General features: G+C 38.3%; 1 protein-coding gene across 1 annotated transcript in view; it reads left to right on the top strand.

The window, feature by feature from the left end:
* LOC128694810 (uncharacterized) overlaps positions 1-18,376 on the top strand; it is a 52,150-nt gene extending 33,774 nt beyond the window's left edge. The window contains exons 6-7 of the mRNA XM_070094341.1: positions 433-545; positions 17,798-18,376. Coding sequence (XP_069950442.1) covers positions 433-545; positions 17,798-17,999 — 315 coding nt within the window. The 3' untranslated portion in view covers positions 18,000-18,376. The remainder of the gene's footprint in view (positions 1-432; positions 546-17,797) is intronic.
* The last annotated feature ends 1,086 nt before the right edge of the window (positions 18,377-19,462 follow it).

The following is a 19,462-nucleotide window of genomic DNA, read 5'->3' as shown; positions in this document are numbered from 1 at the left end:
CAAGATTACTAGTGATTAAGGTTATAACCCACATAAGAAACTTTTTTTTCAAAACGTGTTGCAATACTCGATGTCCATGAGAGTAAGTACAATAATTGATATCACAGCTCGGGCTTCAGTCAGCCGGGATTAATGTTGGATATCTTTATCTATAGATTCTCTCTCTCTCTCTCTCTCTCTCTCTTTCTCTCTCTCTCTCTCATACGGATACACATTACATTAATGATCTGGCACTACAGTAATACTATTCTCATGATGACACTAATAATAAATGCTATATTAAATTTTTATAAGGTACAGTACACTTTATGTATAAAAAATTATAGTAAAATCAGATTCAGATAAGGCAGCAACGATAATTAATTTAACCAACGATGATATCAATAAATGACTTGAGTGCTTAGCAATAATAATAATATCTATATATGACAGACAGACATCTTAAACCGCACTAGACAGTTGTCCATTGAGTTCCACATGATGGATTTCCTGAAGGATGACCTCGAACCTCATCAAACCAGAGATATAATCCTGAAATATTCCAGGTAAGTCTTACCGACATTCGGGTGATACTAAACTAATTTGAAGGGACACCTTACATATGCAAACAAGTCAGGTGCACACAAATTATTATTATTATGGGGAGCGCTAAACCCGTAGGTTTATACAGTGCATGTGGGGGGGAACATCCATACTTATTCATGTGCCCACTACATACACAGAACAATACACGAAAATACAAACCCTCCACTCAAACTTCTCCTCACCAACTTAAACAGGACACATGACCACAACACAAGACACAGATCTCTTTTTGATATACCTCGTGTCCATATCACACTATGTAAAAACACTATGCACATAAAGGGCCCTAAAATATGGAATTCATTACCAGAATATATCAAGTAACCCAGTCTGAAAATCAGTTTAAGACTTCTCAAAAGCCACTTAATCACACTAGACTAAATGCTAAATACTCAGTACACATATACTCACCTTTGTACTCCCACATCATAACTTCAACAATCACTTTGAACCTTTTATTCATTGTTGACAGGAATATAATTGAACCATTGTTTTCACAAAAAGCATTTTAGACTATATGAATATATCCTTTGTCTTATACAGATTTAATTCACTTATAATTAATAATCTACTGTTCAACTATGAAATAATTACTGTCCTACTGTACAACTATGATAAAATCCTTAGTGTTCAGTAGTCTGTAAGCCAATAATGTTAAGTTGGCCCATAATGCCTAGGCATAATACAGGCTCTCTTTGCATTGCAACCCACTATTGTAAATATAAAATCTCAATGTACTGTTTGCAAAGACATAAAATAAATAAATAGGCGCACACGAAGGACACAAGAACTGGCGAGTAGTGCAATAGGCATATTAGCTCATGTCAGTTAATCAACCCATCACCCTGCTCACATATCCACAACTCTGTTGCCAAACATACTTTTCTACTGTTTTGGACCGAATATATCAAGCTTAAATTCATCAAGTTTACAAGGGACAAGTGACTAAACATTTACGAAGGCTTCAGATATACAGTTTTTGCTGGTCAATTATCGCTTGAAGGCTTATCAGATTTGAGAAGAAATGTATTCAGTATTATTATTATTATAATAAAAAAGAAGCGCTAAACCACAAGGGTTATACACCGCTTAATGTATTCAGTAGAGGCTCGTCATTCTCATTTAGTAGTGAAATGGAAACGCAGATAATAATTCCTGTATTGTCTTCTGTGTGGTTTTACATACCATCAATTGACAGTTTAGTATTTTGAAATTAATTTTATGGTTCTCCGTTCAAGTGTCAAAACATCACATCATTATCGGCTGATAATCTTCCAAATCAAATAATCAAAGCGTTAAATATACGTAATTAGGATTTAAAGTTCTCATGCAATGTTATGAACTTTATGGTGGCACATGTTTAGAATATTCCATGTAAATACTGTTTTAAATCCCTCGTTGGTCAAATAGGCAAAGAATTAATCAGTGCCAGTACTTTGTCATGACAGCCCAATCCTCAAGAGCAGTTTTTAGCTATGAAGGATTTTTTTCATCTTAAATTAAAATAGACCCTTTCTGAATACTTTATAAGCAAATTAATATTGATTGAAATATATATATGCATAGGTATATATAGGTATATAATATACGTATATATGTATAGGTAGTAGGTTGGTAGACAGCAACCACCCAGGGGGGTACTACCATCCTGCCAAGTGAGTGTGAAACGAAAGCCTGTAATTGTTTTACATGATGGTAGGAGTGCTGGTGTCTTTTGTCTGTCTCATAAATATGCAAGATTACAGGTACGTCTTGCTACTTCTACTTACACTTAGGTCACACTACACATACATGTACATGTTTATTTATACACACTCATCTGAGTTTTATTTTATTTTATCTTAATAGTTCTTGGTCTTATTATTTTTCCTTTTATATCCATGGGGAAGTGGAATAAGAATCTTTCCTCCGTAAGCCATGCGTGTTGTAAAAGTCAACTAAAATGCCGGGAACAATGGGCTAGTAACCCCTTTTCCTGTAATAATTACTAAAACGAATAAGAAGAAGAAAATTGTCAAAGTGGGAAGTCTAAATGTGCGTGGATGTTGTGCAAATGATAAGAAAGAGATGATTGTGGATGTTATGAATGAGAAGAAGCTGGATGTCCTGGCTTTAAGTGAAACAGTGCTGAAGGGGGTGGGAGAGTTTCAGTGGAGAGGAATAAATGGGATTAGGTCAGGGGTTTCAAATAGAGTTAGAGCTAAAGAAGGAGTAGCAATAATGTTGAAGGATAAGTTATGGCAGGAAAAGAGGGACTATAAATGTATTAATTCAAGGATTATGTGGAGTACAATGAAGGTTGGATGTGAAAAGTGGGTTATAGTAAGCATATATGCACCTGGAGAAGAGAGAACTGTAGAGGAGAGAGAGAGAGATCCTGGGAAATGTTGAGTGAATGCGTGGGGAGTTTTGAACCGAGTGTGAGAGTAATGGTGGTTGGGGATTTCAATGCTAAAGTGGGCAAAAATGCTGTGGAGGGAATAGTAGGTAAATTTGGGGTGCCAGGGGTAAATGAAAATGGGGAGCCTTTAATTGAGCTATGTGTAGAAAGAGGTTTGATAATAAGTAATATCACTACAAACTGGCATAGTGCCTGATAAGTGGAAAATGGCAAATGTAATACCTATTTACAAGGCAGGTGACAGGTCCTTGGCTTCAAACTATAGACCAATAAGCCTTACCTCCATAGTGGGAATATTTACGGAATCAATAATTGCCGAAGCAATTCGTAGCCATCTTGACAGGCACAGATTGATTAATGATTCTCAACACGGTTTTACAAAGGGGCGTTCCTGTCTTACGAATTTACTAACTTTTTTCACTAAGTGTTTGAGGAGGTAGATCATGGTAATGAATATGATATTGTGTATATGGACTTCAGTAAGGCTTTCGATAGAGTTCCACACCAGAGCTTTGAGGAAACTTAGGGCACACGGAATAGGAGGAGAATTTTTTTCCTGGGTAGAGGCATGGCTGACAAATAGACAGCAGAGAGTTTGCATAAATGGGGAGAAATCAGAATGGGGGCACGTCACAAGCGGTGTTCCTCAGGGGTCAGTGTTGGGCCCGTTGTTGTTCACAATTTACATAAATGACATAGATGGGGGAATAAATAGCGACATAAGCAAATTTGCTGATGACACCAAAATAGGCCGTCCAATTCATTCTAATGAGGACATTAGAGCACTCCAGGATGATTTGAATAGACTGATGCAATGGTCGGAGAAGTGGCAGATGCAGTTTAATATTGACAAATGCAAAGTTCTAAATGTTGGACAGTTAAATAACCATGCCACATAAACTAAATAATGTAGATCTTAATACTACCGATTGCGAAAAGAATTTAGGAGTTCTGGTTAGCAGTAGCCTAAAACCAAGACAACAGTGCATTAGTGTTCGCAATAAAGCTAACAGAATTCTTGGCTTCATATCTAGAAGTATAATGGGGGATTTCAACTTAAGGCACCTAAAATGGAGGAATATAGCAAATAATATTGTTGCAGAAATAACACCAGGAGGCAGCTCTGATGAAAACTTACACTCACACGAGCTTTTAAATCTCTGCACAAAATTCAATTTAAACCAGCAAATAATAGAGCCTACTAGACTGGAGAATACACTAGACCTCATATTCACTAACAATGATGATCTGATAAGAAATGTCACCATATCAAAAACAATATACTCAGATCACAACATAATTGAGGTTCAGACATGTATGCGAGGAGCCCCAGACCGACAAAATGAGACTAGTCACGAGGGAGCATTCACCAAATTCAACTTCAATAACAAAAACATAAAGTGGGACCAAGTAAACCAAGTCCTAACCGATATAAGCTGGGAAGATATACTAAGCAACACAGACCCAAACTTATGCCTAGAACAGATTAACTCGGTGGCACTCGATGTATGCACAAGGCTTATTCCTCTAAGAAAAAGGAGGAGTAGATGTAAAATAGAAAGAGACAGGCGCTCCCTTTACAGGCGACGGAAAAGAATAACAGAGCGGCTAAAAGAGGTCAATATATCTGAAATGCGCAGGGAGACACTGGTCAGAGAAATAGCAAGCATCGAACTTAAGCTAAAAGAATCCTTTAGGAGTCAGGAATCGCGGGAAGAACTAAAAGCTATAAATGAAATCGAAAGAAACCCAAAGTATTTCTTCTCCTATGCCAAATCAAAATCGAGAACAACGCCCAGTATTGGGCCCCTACTTAAACAAGATGGGTCCTACACAGATGACAGCAAGGAAATGAGTGAGCTACTCAAGTCCCAATATGACTCAGTTTTTAGCAAGCCGCTAACCAGACTGAGAGTCGAAGATCAAAATGAATTTTTTATGAGAGAGCCACAAAATTTGATTAACACAAGCCTATCCGATGTTATCCTGACGCCAAATGACTTCGAACAGGCGATAAATGACATGCCCATGCACTCTGCCCCAGGGCCAGACTCATGGAACTCTGTGTTCATCAAGAACTGCAAGAAGCCCCTATCACGAGCCTTTTCCATCCTATGGAGAGGGAGCATGGACACGGGGGTCGTCCCTCAGTTACTAAAAACAACAGACATAGCCCCACTCCACAAAGGGGGCAGTAAAGCAACAGCAAAGAACTACAGACCAATAGCACTAACATCCCATATCATAAAAATCTTTGAAAGGGTCCTAAGAAGCAAGATCACCACCCATCTAGAAACCCATCAGTTACACAACCCAGGGCAACATGGGTTTAGAACAGGTCGCTCCTGTCTGTCTCAACTACTGGATCACTACGACAAGGTCCTAAATGCACTAGAAGACAAAAAGAATGCAGATGTAATATATACAGACTTTGCAAAAGCCTTCGACAAGTGTGACCATGGCGTAATAGCGCACAAAATGCGCGCTAAAGGAATAACAGGAAAAGTCGGTCGATGGATCTATAATTTCCTCACTAACAGAACACAGAGAGTAGTCGTCAACAGAGTAAAGTCCGAGGCAGCTACGGTGAAAAGCTCTGTTCCACAAGGCACAGTACTAGCTCCCATCTTGTTCCTCATCCTCATATCCGACATAGACAAGGATGTCAGCCACAGCACCGTGTCTTCCTTTGCAGATGACACCCGAATCTGCATGACAGTGTCTTCCATTGCAGACACTGCAAGGCTCCAGGCGGACATCAACCAAATCTTTCAGTGGGCTGCAGAAAACAATATGAAGTTCAACGATGAGAAATTTCAATTACTCAGATATGGTAAACATGAGGAAATTAAATCTTCATCAGAGTACAAAACAAATTCTGGCCACAAAATAGAGCGAAACACCAACGTCAAAGACCTGGGAGTGATTATGTCGGAGGATCTCACCTTCAAGGACCATAACATTGTATCAATCGCATCTGCTAGAAAAATGACAGGATGGATAATGAGAACCTTCAAAACTAGGGAGGCCAAGCCAATGATGACACTCTTCAGGTCACTTGTTCTATCTAGGCTGGAATATTGCTACACTCTAACAGCACCTTTCAAGGCAGGTGAAATTGCCGACCTAGAAAATGTACAGAGAACTTTCACGGCGCGCATAACGGAGATAAAACATCTCAATTACTGGGAGCGCTTGAGGTTTCTAAACCTGTATTCCCTGGAACGCAGGAGGGAGAGATACATGATTAATCCTTGGTTAGGCCTCATTTAGACTATGCTGCTCAGCCTGGTCACCGTATTACAGAATGGATATAAATGCTCTGGAAAACGTACAAAGGAGGATGACAAAGATGATCCCATGTATCAGAAATCTTCCCTATGAGGATAGACTGAAGGCCCTGAATCTGCACTCTCTCGAAAGGCGTAGAATTAGGGGGGATATGATCGAGGTGTATAAATGGAAAACAGGAATAAATAAAAGGAATGTAAATAGTGTGCTGAAAATTTCCAGCCAAGACAGGACCCGCAGCAATGGTTTCAAGTTGGAAAAATTCAGATTCAGGAAGGATATAGGAAAGTACTGGTTTGGTAATAGAGTTGTGGATGAGTGGAACAAGCTGCCGAGTACAGTTATTGAGGCTAGAACGTTGTGTAGTTTTAAAAATAGGTTAGATAAATACATGAGTGGGTGTGAGTTGGACCTGACTAGCTTGTGCTGCTGGGTCTGGTACAGTGCTCCATTCTTGAGTGGGGATGACTAGACTGGGTGGGTCATTGGGATAATCCGGGGGGTGGGTCATTGGTCTAATCCGGGGGGGGGGGACATGGACCTGCTCTGCATGGGTCAGTAGGCCTGTTGTAGTGTTCCTTCTTTCTTATGTTCTTATGTATGTTCTTAATACATATTTTATGAAGAAGATGAAAAATAAATATACAAGGTATGATATAGCACGTAATAAAAGTAGTTTGTTAGATTATGTATTGGTGGATAAAAGGTTGATAGGTAGGCTCCAGGATGTACACGTTTATAGAGGAGCAACTGATATGTCGGATCATTATTTAGTTGTAGCTACAGTTAGAGTAAGAGGTAGATGGGAAAAGAGGAAAATGGCAACAACAAGCAAGAGGGAGGTGAAAGTATATAAACTAAGGGAGGAGGAAGTTTGGGTGAGATATAAGCAACTATTGGCAGAAGGTGGACTGGTGCAAGTATGAGTAGTGGGGGGGTTGAAGAGGGTTGGAATAGTTTTAAAAATGCAGTATTAGAATGTGCTGCAGAAGTTTGTGGTTATAGGAGGGTGGGTGCAGGAGGAAAGAGGAGTGATTGGTGGAATGATGAAGTAAATGGTGTGATAAAAGAGAAAAAGTTAGCTTATGAGAGGTTTTTACAAAGCAGAAGTGTTGTAAGAAGAGTAGAGTATATGGAGAGTAAAAGAAAGGTGAAGAGAGTGGTGAGAGAGTGCAAAAGGAGAGCAGATAATAGTGAGAGAGGCACTGTCAAGAAATTTTAATGAAAATAAGAAAATTTTTTTGGAGTGAGTTAAACAAGAAAGCCTACAGAACGAATGGTTTTGTCAGATAAAAACAGTAGGGGAGTTAGTAGATGGGGAGATGGAGGTTTTGGGTAGATGGCAAGAATATTTTGAGGAACTTTTAAATGTCGACGAAAAAAGGGAAGCGGTAATTTCATGCAATGGCCAGGGAGGTATACCATCTTTTAGGAGTAAAGAAGAACAGGATGTGAGTGTGGGGGAGGTGCGTGAGGCATTACGTAGAATGAAAGGGGGTAAAGCAGCTGGAACTGACGGGATCATGACAGAAATGTTTAAAGCAGGGGGGGATATAGTGTTGGAGTGGTTGGTATTTTTGTTTAATAAATGTATGAAAGAGGGGAAGGTACCTAGGGATTGGCAGAGAGCATATATAGTCCCTTTATATAAAGGGAAGGAGGACAAAAGAGATTGTAAAATTATAGAGGAATAAGTTTACTAAGTATACCCGGAAAAGTGTACGGTAGGGTTATAACTGAAAGAATTAGAGGTAAGACAGAATGTAGGATTGCGGATGAGCAAGGAGGTTTCAGAGTGGGTAGGGGATGTGTAGATCAAGTGTTTACATTGAAGCATATATGTGAACAGTATTTAGATAAAGGTAGGGAAGTTTTTATTGCATTTATGGATTTAGAAAAGGCATATGATAGAGTGGATAGAGGAGCAATGTGGCAGATGTTGGAAGTATATGGAATAGGTGGTAAGTTATTAAATGCTGTAAAGACTTCTTAAGAGGATAGTGAGGCTCAGGTTAGGGTGTGTAGAAGAGAGGGAGACTACTTCCCAGTAAAAGTAGGTCTTAGACAGGGATGTGTAATGTCACCATGGTTGTTTAATATATTTATAGATGGGGTTGTAAAAGAAGTAAATGCTAGGGTGTTGGAGAGGGGTGGGATTAAATTATGGGGAATTAAATACAAAATGGGAATTGACAGAGTTGCTTTTTGTTTATGGGAGATTCTAAAGAAAAATTGCAAAGGTTAGTGGATGAGTTTGGGAGTGTGTGTAAAGGTAGAAAGTTGAAAGTGAACATAGAAAAGAGTAAGGTGATGAGGGTATCAAATGATTTAGATAATGAAAAATTGGATATCAAATTGGGAAGGAGTATGGAAGAAGTGAATGTTTTCAGATACTTGGGAGTTGACGTGTCGGCGGATGGATTTATGAAGGATGAGGTTAATCATAGAATTGATGAGGGAAAAAAGGTGAGTGGTGCGTTGAGGTATATGTGGAGACAAAAAACGTTATCTATGGAGGCAAAGAAGGGAACGTATGAAAGTATAGTAGTACCAACACTCTTATATGGGTGTGAAGCTTGGGTTGTGAATACAGCAGCAAGGCGGCGGTTGGAGGCAGTGGAGAGGTCCTGTCTAAGGGCAATGTGTGGTGTAAATATTATGCAGAAAATTTGGAGTGTGGAAATTAGGAGAAGGTGTGGAATTAATAAAAGTATTAGTCAGAGGGCTGAAGAGGGGTTGTTGAAGTGGTTTGGTCATTTAGAGAGAATGGATCAAAGTAGAATGATATGGAGAGCGTATAAATCTGTAGGGGAAGGAAGGCGGGGTAGGAGTCGTCCTCGAAAAAGTTGGAAGGGGTAAGGGAGGTTTTGTGTGCGAGGGGCTTGGACTTCCAGCAGGCGTGCATGAGTGTGTTCGATAGGAGTGAATGGAGATGAATGGTATTTGAGACCTGACCATCTGTTGGAGTGTGAGCAGGGTAATATTTAGTGAAGGGATTCAGAGAAACTGGTTATTTTTTTATATAGCCGGACTCGAGTCCTGGAAATGGGAAGTACAATGCCTGCACTTTAAAGGAGGGGTGTGGGATATTAGCAGTTTGGAGGGATATGTTGTGTATCTTTATATGTGTATGCTTCTAAACTGTTGTATTCTGAGCACCTCTGCAAAAAGAGTGATAATGTGTGAGTGTGGTGAAAGAGTTGAATGACGATGAAAGTATTTTCTTTTTGGGGATTTTCTTTCTTTTTTGGGTCACCCTGCCTCGGTGGGAGACGGCCGACTTGTTGAATATATATATATATATATATATATATATATATATATATATATATAAATATATATATATATATATATATATATATATATATATATATATATATATATATTTTTTTTTTTTTTTTTTTCAACAAGTCCGCCGTCTCCCACCGAGGCAGGATGACCCAAAAAAAGAAGGAAAATCCCCAAAAAGAAAATACTTTCATCATCATTCAACACTTTCACCACACTCGCAACATCTGCCACATTGCTCCTCTATCCACTCTATCATATGCCTTTTCTAAATCCATAAATGCAATAAAAACTTCCCTACCTTTATCTAAATACTGTTCACATATATGCTTCAATGTAAACACTTGATCTACACATCCCCTACCCACTCTGAAACCTCCTTGCTCATCCGCAATCCTACATTCTGTCTTACCTCTAATTCTTTCAATTATAACCCTACCGTACACTTTTCCTGGTATACTCAGTAAACTTATTCCTCTATATTTTTTACAGTCTCTTTTGTCCCCTTTCCCTTTATATAAATGGACTATACATGCTCTCCGCCAATCCCTAGGTACCTTCCCCTCTTTCATACATTTATTAAACAAAAGTACCAACCACTCCAACACTAAATCCTCCCCTGCTTTTAACATTTCTGTCATGATCCCATCAGTTCCAGCTGCTTTACCCCCTTTCATTTTACGTAATGCCTCACGTACCTCCCCCACACTTACATTCTGCTCTTCTTTACTCCTAAAAGATGGTATACCTCCCTGACCAGTGCATGAAATTACTGCCTCTGTTTCTTCCTTAACATTTAAAAGTTCCTCAAAATATTCTCGCCATCTACCTAATACCTCCATCTCCCCATCTACTAACTCCCCTACTCTGTTTTTAACTGACAAATCCATACTTTCCCTAGGCTTTCTTAACTTGTTTAACTCACTCCAAAATTTTTTCTTATTTTCATTAAAATTTCTTGACAGTGCCTCTCCCACTCTATCATCTGCTCTCCTTTTGCACTCTCTCACCACTCTCTTTACCTTTCTCTTGCTCTCCATATACTCTGCTCTTCTTATAACACTTCTGCTTTGTAAAAACCTCTCATAAGCTACCTCTTTCTCTTTTATCACACCCTTTACTTCATCATTCCACCAATCACTCCTCTTTCCTCCTGCCCCCACCCTCCTATAACCACAAACTTCTGCCCCACATTCTAATACTGTATTTTTAAAACTATTCCAACCCTCTTCAATCCCCCCACTACTCATCTTTGCACTAGCCCACCTTTCTGCCAATAGTCGCTTATATCTCACCCGAACTTCCTCCTCCCTTAGTTTATACACTTTCACCTCCCTCTTACTTGTTGTTGCCACCTTCCTCTTTTCCCATCTACCTCTTACTCTAACTGTAGCTACAACTAAATAATGATCCGATATATCAGTTGCCCCTCTATAAACATGTACATCCTGGAGCCTACCCATCAACCTTTTATCCACCAATACATAATCTAATAAACTACTTTCATTACGTGCTACATCATACCTTGTATATTTATTTATCCTCTTTTTCATAAAATATGTATTACTTATTACCAAATCTCTTTCTACACATAGCTCAATTAAAGTCTCCCCATTTACATTTACCCCTGGCACCCCAAATTTACCTACTACTCCCTCCATAACATTTTTACCCACTTTAGCACTGAAATTCCCAACCACCATTACTCTCACACTTGATTCAAAACCCCCCACGCATTCACTCAACATTTCCCAAAATCTCTCTCTCTCCTCTACACTTCTCTCTTCTCCAGGTGCATACACGCTTATTATAACCCACTTTTCACATCCAATCTTTATTTTACTCCACATAATCCTTGAATTAATACATTTATAGTCCCTCTTTTCCTGCCATAGCTTATCCTTCAACATTATTGCTACTCCTTCTTTAGCTCTAACTCTATTTGAAACCCCTGACCTAATCCCATTTATTCCTCTCCACTGAAACTCTCCCACCCCCTTCAGCTTTGTTTCACTTAAAGCCAGGACATCCAGCTTCTTCTCATTCATAACATCCACAATCATCTCTTTCTTATCATCTGCACAACATCCACGCACATTCAGACTTCCCACTTTGACAATTTTCTTCTTCTTCTTGTATATATATATATATATATATATATTGAAAGAAAGAAAGATATATATATATATATATATATATATATATATATATGTATATATATACATTTATATATATATATATATTATATATATATATACATATATATATATATATATATATATATATATATATATATATATATATATATATATATATATATATATATATACATATATTTATATATATATATATACAGGAAGGCCCCACTTATACGGCTGGTTAGGTTCCAGGCTGCCGCCGTAAAGTGGAAACCGCCGTAAAGTGGAACACCCTTTTTTCCGCTTACAAATGCATACAAACACTAGATAATAAGTTTACACTAACATATATTAAGTTAGCAATAGAACCAGGCATCAAAAAACAATAAAAAAGTACAATACACACATAGTGCACTCACTACTTACCTTAAAATATTTATAGTCTTAATCTAGGGTGAGACAAATAGTATTTAAGGGCTATACAGCAGTATTTATTGTAAGAAATCAAGGGTGGTATGTATGGTAGTCAACCAGGCCACCCCACCCACACATACAATTCTATGATATTTAAGCATCCCAGAGCGATAAAATGTATATACAGTTCACTCATTACTTACCTTAAAATATAGGGTGAGATGAGTAGTATTTATTGTAAAAAATCAAGTGTGGTATGTATGGTAGTCAGCCGGGCTACCATACCAGGCCAACCCACCTACACATAATATTCTTATTACATTTAAGCATCCCAGAGCGATAAAATGTATATACAGTTCACTCATTACTTACCTTAAAATATTTGTAGTCTTAATGCAGGGTCAGGAGTAAGTAAATGAGATAAAACGAATAAATGAGAGAGAGAAAGAATGAGTGCATGAGAGAGGACAGGCACAGAGTTATGTAAAGAAACCAGGCGCAGGTAAGTTTTGTAAACGAAGTGTACACGTCTGGTTTGTGTACAAGTTACATTGTGTACAGGTTGTCTCTACATTGATACGGTAGAATAAATAAAGAAGAACACTCCCATTCTCATGTAACATCATTTTGAGAAGAAATGATGCTCTGAGTGAAGGCAATGGAAATAAGTCACTCTGACTTTTTTGGGTTATCCTAGGTTCTCTACACATATGTTGTTATGTATGATAATCTATGTAACTGTATTTGTGTATACCTGAATAAACTTACATACATACGAAAGGAATAATTTTCTACAGTTACCCCCAGTAACACATTTTCTCTTGTTACATTAGAGAAAATGTTATTCTTGGCATCACTTGTACAAGTTATCTGGCTACGACATCTCATATTTATGTTTATTTATTCTATTGTAGGGTGTATTTATCATCTTTTTATGTTATGTATCGTGTTTATTATATAATTTTGAAAAAAATATCATGGATGGATTAATGAAAATGTGTATATTAACGTAATATACAACATTTAATGAGTCGGTGATTATTATTATTATTAGCATTTCTAATATGGCGTCACTTGTGCAAGTCGTCTGCTACCACATCTCATATTTATGTTTATTTATTCTATTGTGGGGGTGTATTTATCATCTTTTTATGTTATGTATCGTGTTTATTATATAATTTTGAAAAAATATCATAGATGGATTAATGAAAATGTGTATTTAACGTAATATACGACATTTAAATGAGACTCGATGATTATTATTATCATTACTAATATGACGTCTGGAGACATAAGACACTCTTACTGATTTTAATGTGTACCTGCATGCCAGCACAGTATGTAAGTTTATTTAAGTACAGGTATACATAAGTATAATTATCAGAGTATATATAAAATATGAAATAACTTTTAAAAACATTTGAAATTTTGGAGTTTCCAGACAAAATGGAGAGACTTAGTGCTTACTGAGCTCACGAAGAATGTAAACAAACAAGGTGGGGCGCGGTGACCGTATTAGAAAGTCAGGTGGGGGGAGCCGTATAGCGAGTTTTGGTCATAATTTGAAATGACCGTATTAGCGGAACGCCGTAAAGTGAAACGCCGTAAAGCGGGGCCTTCCTATATATATATATATATATATATTATATATATCTTTCTTTCTTTCAACACACTGGCCGTATCCCACCGAGGCGGGGTGGCCCAAAAGGAAAAACGAAAGTTTCTCCTTTTACATTTAGTAATATATACAGGAGAAGAGGTTACTAGCCCCTTGCTCCCGGCATTTTAGTCGCCTCTTAAACATGCATGGCTTACGGAGGAAGAATTCTGTTCCACTTCCCCATGGAGATAAGAGGAAATAAACAAGAATAAGAACTAGAAAGAAAATAGAAGAAAACCCAGAGGGGTGTGTATATATGTGCTTGTACACGAGGGGCTTGGACTTCCAGCAAGCGTGCGTGAGCGTGTTAGATAGGAGTGAATGGAGACGAATGGTACTTGGGACCTGACGATCTGTTGGAGTGTGAGCAGGGTAATATTTAGTGAAGGGATTCAGGGAAACCGGTTATTTTCATATAGTTGGACTCGAGTCCTGGAAATGGGAAGTACAGTGCCTGCACTTTAAAGGAGGGGTTTGGGATATTGGCAGTTTGGAGGGATATGTTGTGTATCTTGATACATATATGCTTCTAAACTGTTGTATTCTGAGCACCTCTGCAAAAACAGTGATAATGTGTGAGTGTGGTGAAAGTGTTGAATGATGATGAAAGCATTTTCTTTTTGGGGATTTTCTTTCTTTTTTGGGTCACCCTGCCTCGGTGGGAGACGGCCGACTTGTTGAAAAAAAAAAAAAATTATATATATATATATATATATATATATTTTTTTTAAATATATATATATATATATATATATATATATATATATATATATATATATATATATATATATATATATATATATACATACATACAGATATTGAATAATGAAAGTAGTTTATTAGATTATGTATTGGTGGATAAAAGGTTGATAGGTAGGCTCCAGGATGTACATGTTTATAGAGGGGCAACTGATATATCGGATCATTATTTAGTTGTAGCTACAGTTAGAGTAAGAGGTAGATGGGAAAAGAGGAAGGTGGCAACAACAAGTAAGAGGGAGGTGAAAGTGTATAAACTAAGGGAGGAGGAAGTTCGGGTGAGATATAAGCGACTATTGGCAGAAAGGTGGGCTAGTGCAAAGATGAGTAGTGGGGGGGTTGAAGAGGGTTGGAATAGTTTTAAAAATGCAGTATTAGAATGTGGGGCAGAAGTTTGTGGTTATAGGAGGGTGGGGGCAGGAGGAAAGAGGAGTGATTGGTGGAATGATGAAGTAAAGGGTGTGATAAAAGAGAAAAAGGTAGCTTATGAGAGGTTTTTACAAAGCAGAAGTGTTATAAGAAGAGCAGAGTATATGGAGAGTAAAAGAAAGGTAAAGAGAGTGGTGAGAGAGTGCAAAAGGAGAGCAGATGATAGAGTGGGAGAGGCACTGTCAAGAAATTTTAATGAAAATAAGAAAAAATTTTGGAGTGAGTTAAACAAGTTAAGAAACCCTAGGGAAAATATGGATTTGTCAGTTAAAAACAGAGTAGGGGAGTTAGTAGATGGGGAGATGGAGGTATTGGGTAGATGGCGAGAATATTTTGAGGAACTTTTAAATGTTAAGGAAGAAACAGAGGCAGTAATTTCATGCACTGGTCAGGGAGGTATACCATCTTTTTTGAGTGAAGAAGAGCAGAATGTAAGTGTGGGGGAGGTACGTGAGGCATTACGTAAAATGAAAGGGGGTAAAGTAGCTGGAACTGATGGGATCATGACAGAAATGTTAAAAGCAGGGGGGGATATAGTGTTGGAGTGGTTGGTACTTTTGTTTAATATATGTATGAAAGAGGGGAAGGTACCTAGGGATTGGCAGAGAGCATGTATAGTCCCTTTATATAAAGGGAAAGGGGACAAAAGAGACTGTAAAAATTATAGAGGAATAAGCTTACTGAGTATACCAGGAAAAGTGTACGGTAGGGTTATAATTGAAAGAATTAGAGGCAAGACAGAATGTAGGATTGCGGATGAGCAAGGAGGTTTTAGAGTGGGTAGGGGATGTGTAGATCAGGTGTTTACATTGAAGCATATATGTGAACAGTATTTAGATAAAGATAGGGAAGTTTTTATTGCATTTATGGATTTAGAAAAGGCATATGATAAAGTGGATAGAGGAGCAATGTGGCAGATGTTGCAAGTATATGGAATAGGTGGTAAGTTATTAAATGCTGTAAAGAGTTTTTATGAGGATAGTGAGGCTCAGGTTAGGGTGTGTAGAAGAGAGGGAGACTACTTCCCGGTAAAAGTAGGTCTTAGACAGGGATGTGTAATGTCACCATGGTTGTTTAATATATTTATAGATGGGGTTGTAAAGGAAGTAAATGCTAGGGTGTTTGGGAGAGGGGTGGGATTAAATTATGGGGAATCAAATTCAAAATGGGAATTGACACAGTTACTTTTTGCTGATGATACTGTGCTTATGGGAGATTCTAAAGAAAAATTGCAAAGGTTAGTGGATGAGTTTGGGAATGTGTGTAAAGGTAGAAAGTTGAAAGTGAACATAGAAAAGAGTAAGGTGAGGAGGGTGTCAAATGATTTAGATAAAGAAAAATTGGATATCAAATTGGGGAGGAGGAGTATGGAAGAAGTGAATGTTTTCAGATACTTGGGAGTTGACGTGTCGGCGGATGGATTTATGAAGGATGAGGTTAATCATAGAATTGATGAGGGAAAAAAGGTGAGTGGTGCGTTGAGGTATATGTGGAGTCAAAAAACGTTATCTATGGAGGCAAAGAAGGGAATGTATGAAAGTATAGTAGTACCAACACTCTTATATGGGTGTGAAGCTTGGGTGGTAAATGCAGCAGCGAGGAGACGGTTGGAGGCAGTGGAGATGTCCTGTTTAAGGGCAATGTGTGGTGTAAATATTATGCAGAAAATTCGGTGTGTGGAAATTAGGAGAAGGTGTGGAGTTAATAAAAGTATTAGTCAGAGGGCAGAAGAGGGGTTGTTGAGGTGGTTTGGTCATTTAGAGAGAATGGATCAAAGTAGAATGACATGGAAAGCATATAAATCTATAGGGGAAGGAAGGCGGGGTAGGGGTCGTCCTCGAAAGGGTTGGAGGGGGTAAAGGAGGTTTTGTGGGTAAGGGGCTTGGACTTCCAGCAAGCGTGCGTGAGCGTGTTAGATAGGAGTGAATGGAGACGAATGGTACTTGGGACCTGACGATCTGTTGGAGTGTGAGCAGGGTAATATTTAGTGAAGGGATTCAGGGAAACCGGTTATTTTCATATAGTCGGACTTGAGTCCTGGAAATGGGAAGTACAGTGCCTGCACTTTAAAGGAGGGGTTTGGGATATTGGCAGTTTGGAGGGATATGTTGTGTATCTTTATATGTGTATGCTTCTAGACTGTTGTATTCTGAGCACCTCTGCAAAAACAGTGATAATGTGCGAGTGTGGTGAAAGTGTTGAATGATGATGAAAGTATTTTCTTTTTGGGGATTTTCTTTCTTTTTTGGGTCACCCTGCCTCGGTGGGAGACGGCCGACTTGTTGAAAAAAAAAAAATAAAAAAATTGGTAAAATATTCCATAGGCAAGTGGAACAGAATTCTTCCTCCGTAAGCCATGTGTATCGTAAGAGGCGACTAAAATGCCGGGAGCAAGGGGCTAGCAACCCCTTCTCCTGTATACATTACTAGAGTTAACAAGAGAAACTTTTGTTTTTCTTTTTGGGTCACCCTGCTTCAGTGGGATATGGCCAGTTTTTTGAAAGAAAAGAAAGATTGGTAAAATAATTTCAAGAGCACCTAAACATTTATTCATTCGTTCTTTCACACTCACTCACAACCCGCCCCCGCATACACACACACACACAAAAGGGAGAGAGGAGAGATCCACACAGCTTTAAGAAGAGGTACAACAAGGCTCTTGTAGCCAGGAGAGAGTGAAACTAGTAGCAACCAGCAAAGAAGCTGGGACATTTATAGCCAAATGGTTTAAGATATGTACATACTGAGCTATTCATATCTGAGTGTTGATTAGGCTATGTATGCTGACTCAAGGGACCATTTATAATGTCTAAATTGTTTTGTTTGTTTTAGCTTTTACCGTGGCCTAAGAGAGCGAGGGTTTAAGTTAGCATACTATGATCCTAACTACATTAATCCAGTCCTGGCCACAGTGGAGGGGGTAACGTTCTCAGTTTACGGAGAGCAGCTATGGATCAATACTCGCTATAAGGTTAGCAAACCACCGGTATATCACAAACCCCTCGATTATTACATCAAACTGCTTGAGGACTGATATTTGTGGGAGGTCTAGAAGTGCTATAAGCAGCCCATGAGCGATACGAACACAAGTGACCCAAGGACGCAGAAAACTTGCAAAAGTGAAGCAAAAATCCTGGAGTGACGAAGTAAGTCCAAGACAAACAGGAAGCCCAGGATATACATAATTTATCCTGGAGTGCCAGGACTGATTAAAGCACATTATCCTCTCAAATTTATGACCCTTATGGGTTTAGTGCTTGGCTTTGCTTGATTCTCTCAGATTACTGTTTAAATTATACCTGAATTTCATACCCATTCAATAGATTATGCACATTAAATTTGACAGATTAGCCTGCAACAAATGTCATTATTATATTCATGTGTGAGCACGCTGGCTACAATCCCAACTATGGTGCAAATGTGAGAATCGTGAGAATGATGTACATAGCCTATGTTAGGTCCTTAATTGATTATGCTGCTCCCATGTTGATATTAGCTAGAGAAAGTTCTCTCCGACCCTTGGAGTTAATGCAAAATGAAGCTCTCAGGATTATTCTTGGCTGTCCCAGATCTACAAAAGTTCTTAACATGAGGAAGGAGCTTGGTATTTCTAGTATCAGTGATAGGATTGTTGAAATTAACACTGTACTCGGTATTAGAATGTTGAGAAACGAACCAGACACTGTCACAGTGAATCTTACCAAGTATCTAGAGGTAAATACACACAGATCTAAATGGATTGTGAAAACGTGCAATTGCATTAAGTTTTATAACCTGCATGAACTGTATCACTGTAGGCAACAAGAGCATTTCACCCCTCCATGGAAGATGTGTTCATTTAATATCACATACCTACAAGTCCCTCCCAAGAAGCTCATTGCTAGTAATCCCTTCCTTAAATCTCTTGTTAGAGCAACTGCTCAAGAAGAAATTTCTCACCTAGCTGGTAGTAACAAGTTATCAGAAGTTATATACACTGATGGATCTAAACAGGAGTCTTCTGGCAGGGCTGCATCTGCTCTTGTTGCCACCTCCCTAGTTAAGAACGATAATAAATTTGTTGAGTTAGGCATAAGAATTAACAACTGGGCGTCTACACTGCAAACTGAATTGTTTGCAATCCTAATGGCGCTAAAGCTAACCTATGACACTGAGCTTGACTCTATCATCATTACTGATTCTATGTCATCATTGAAGGCTCTTGGCTCATATAATGACTCCAACAACATGCTCATTGGGGAAGCCAGGTATAGATACTCAAAAATTAGGGACAAAGGAATTAATGTACAATTGCTATGGATCCCATCACACATTGGATTACTCCTTCATGATAAAGTTTATATGTTAGCCAAGAAGAGTATCGAGAAGGAGAATGTAGAATATAACTTTGGTATAACTGTGTCTAGCATTAGGAATAATATTAGGAGAGAAGTAAATAATGAAAATGATTGTTATAGGAATGCAGTTAGAAGCCTGAGTAGATCTATAACCCACTAT

Source organism: Cherax quadricarinatus, chromosome 45 (genome assembly GCF_038502225.1).
Source record: "Cherax quadricarinatus isolate ZL_2023a chromosome 45, ASM3850222v1, whole genome shotgun sequence".
NCBI lineage: Eukaryota > Metazoa > Arthropoda > Malacostraca > Decapoda > Parastacidae > Cherax > Cherax quadricarinatus.
This window is presented reverse-complemented; position numbering and strand designations above follow the sequence as displayed.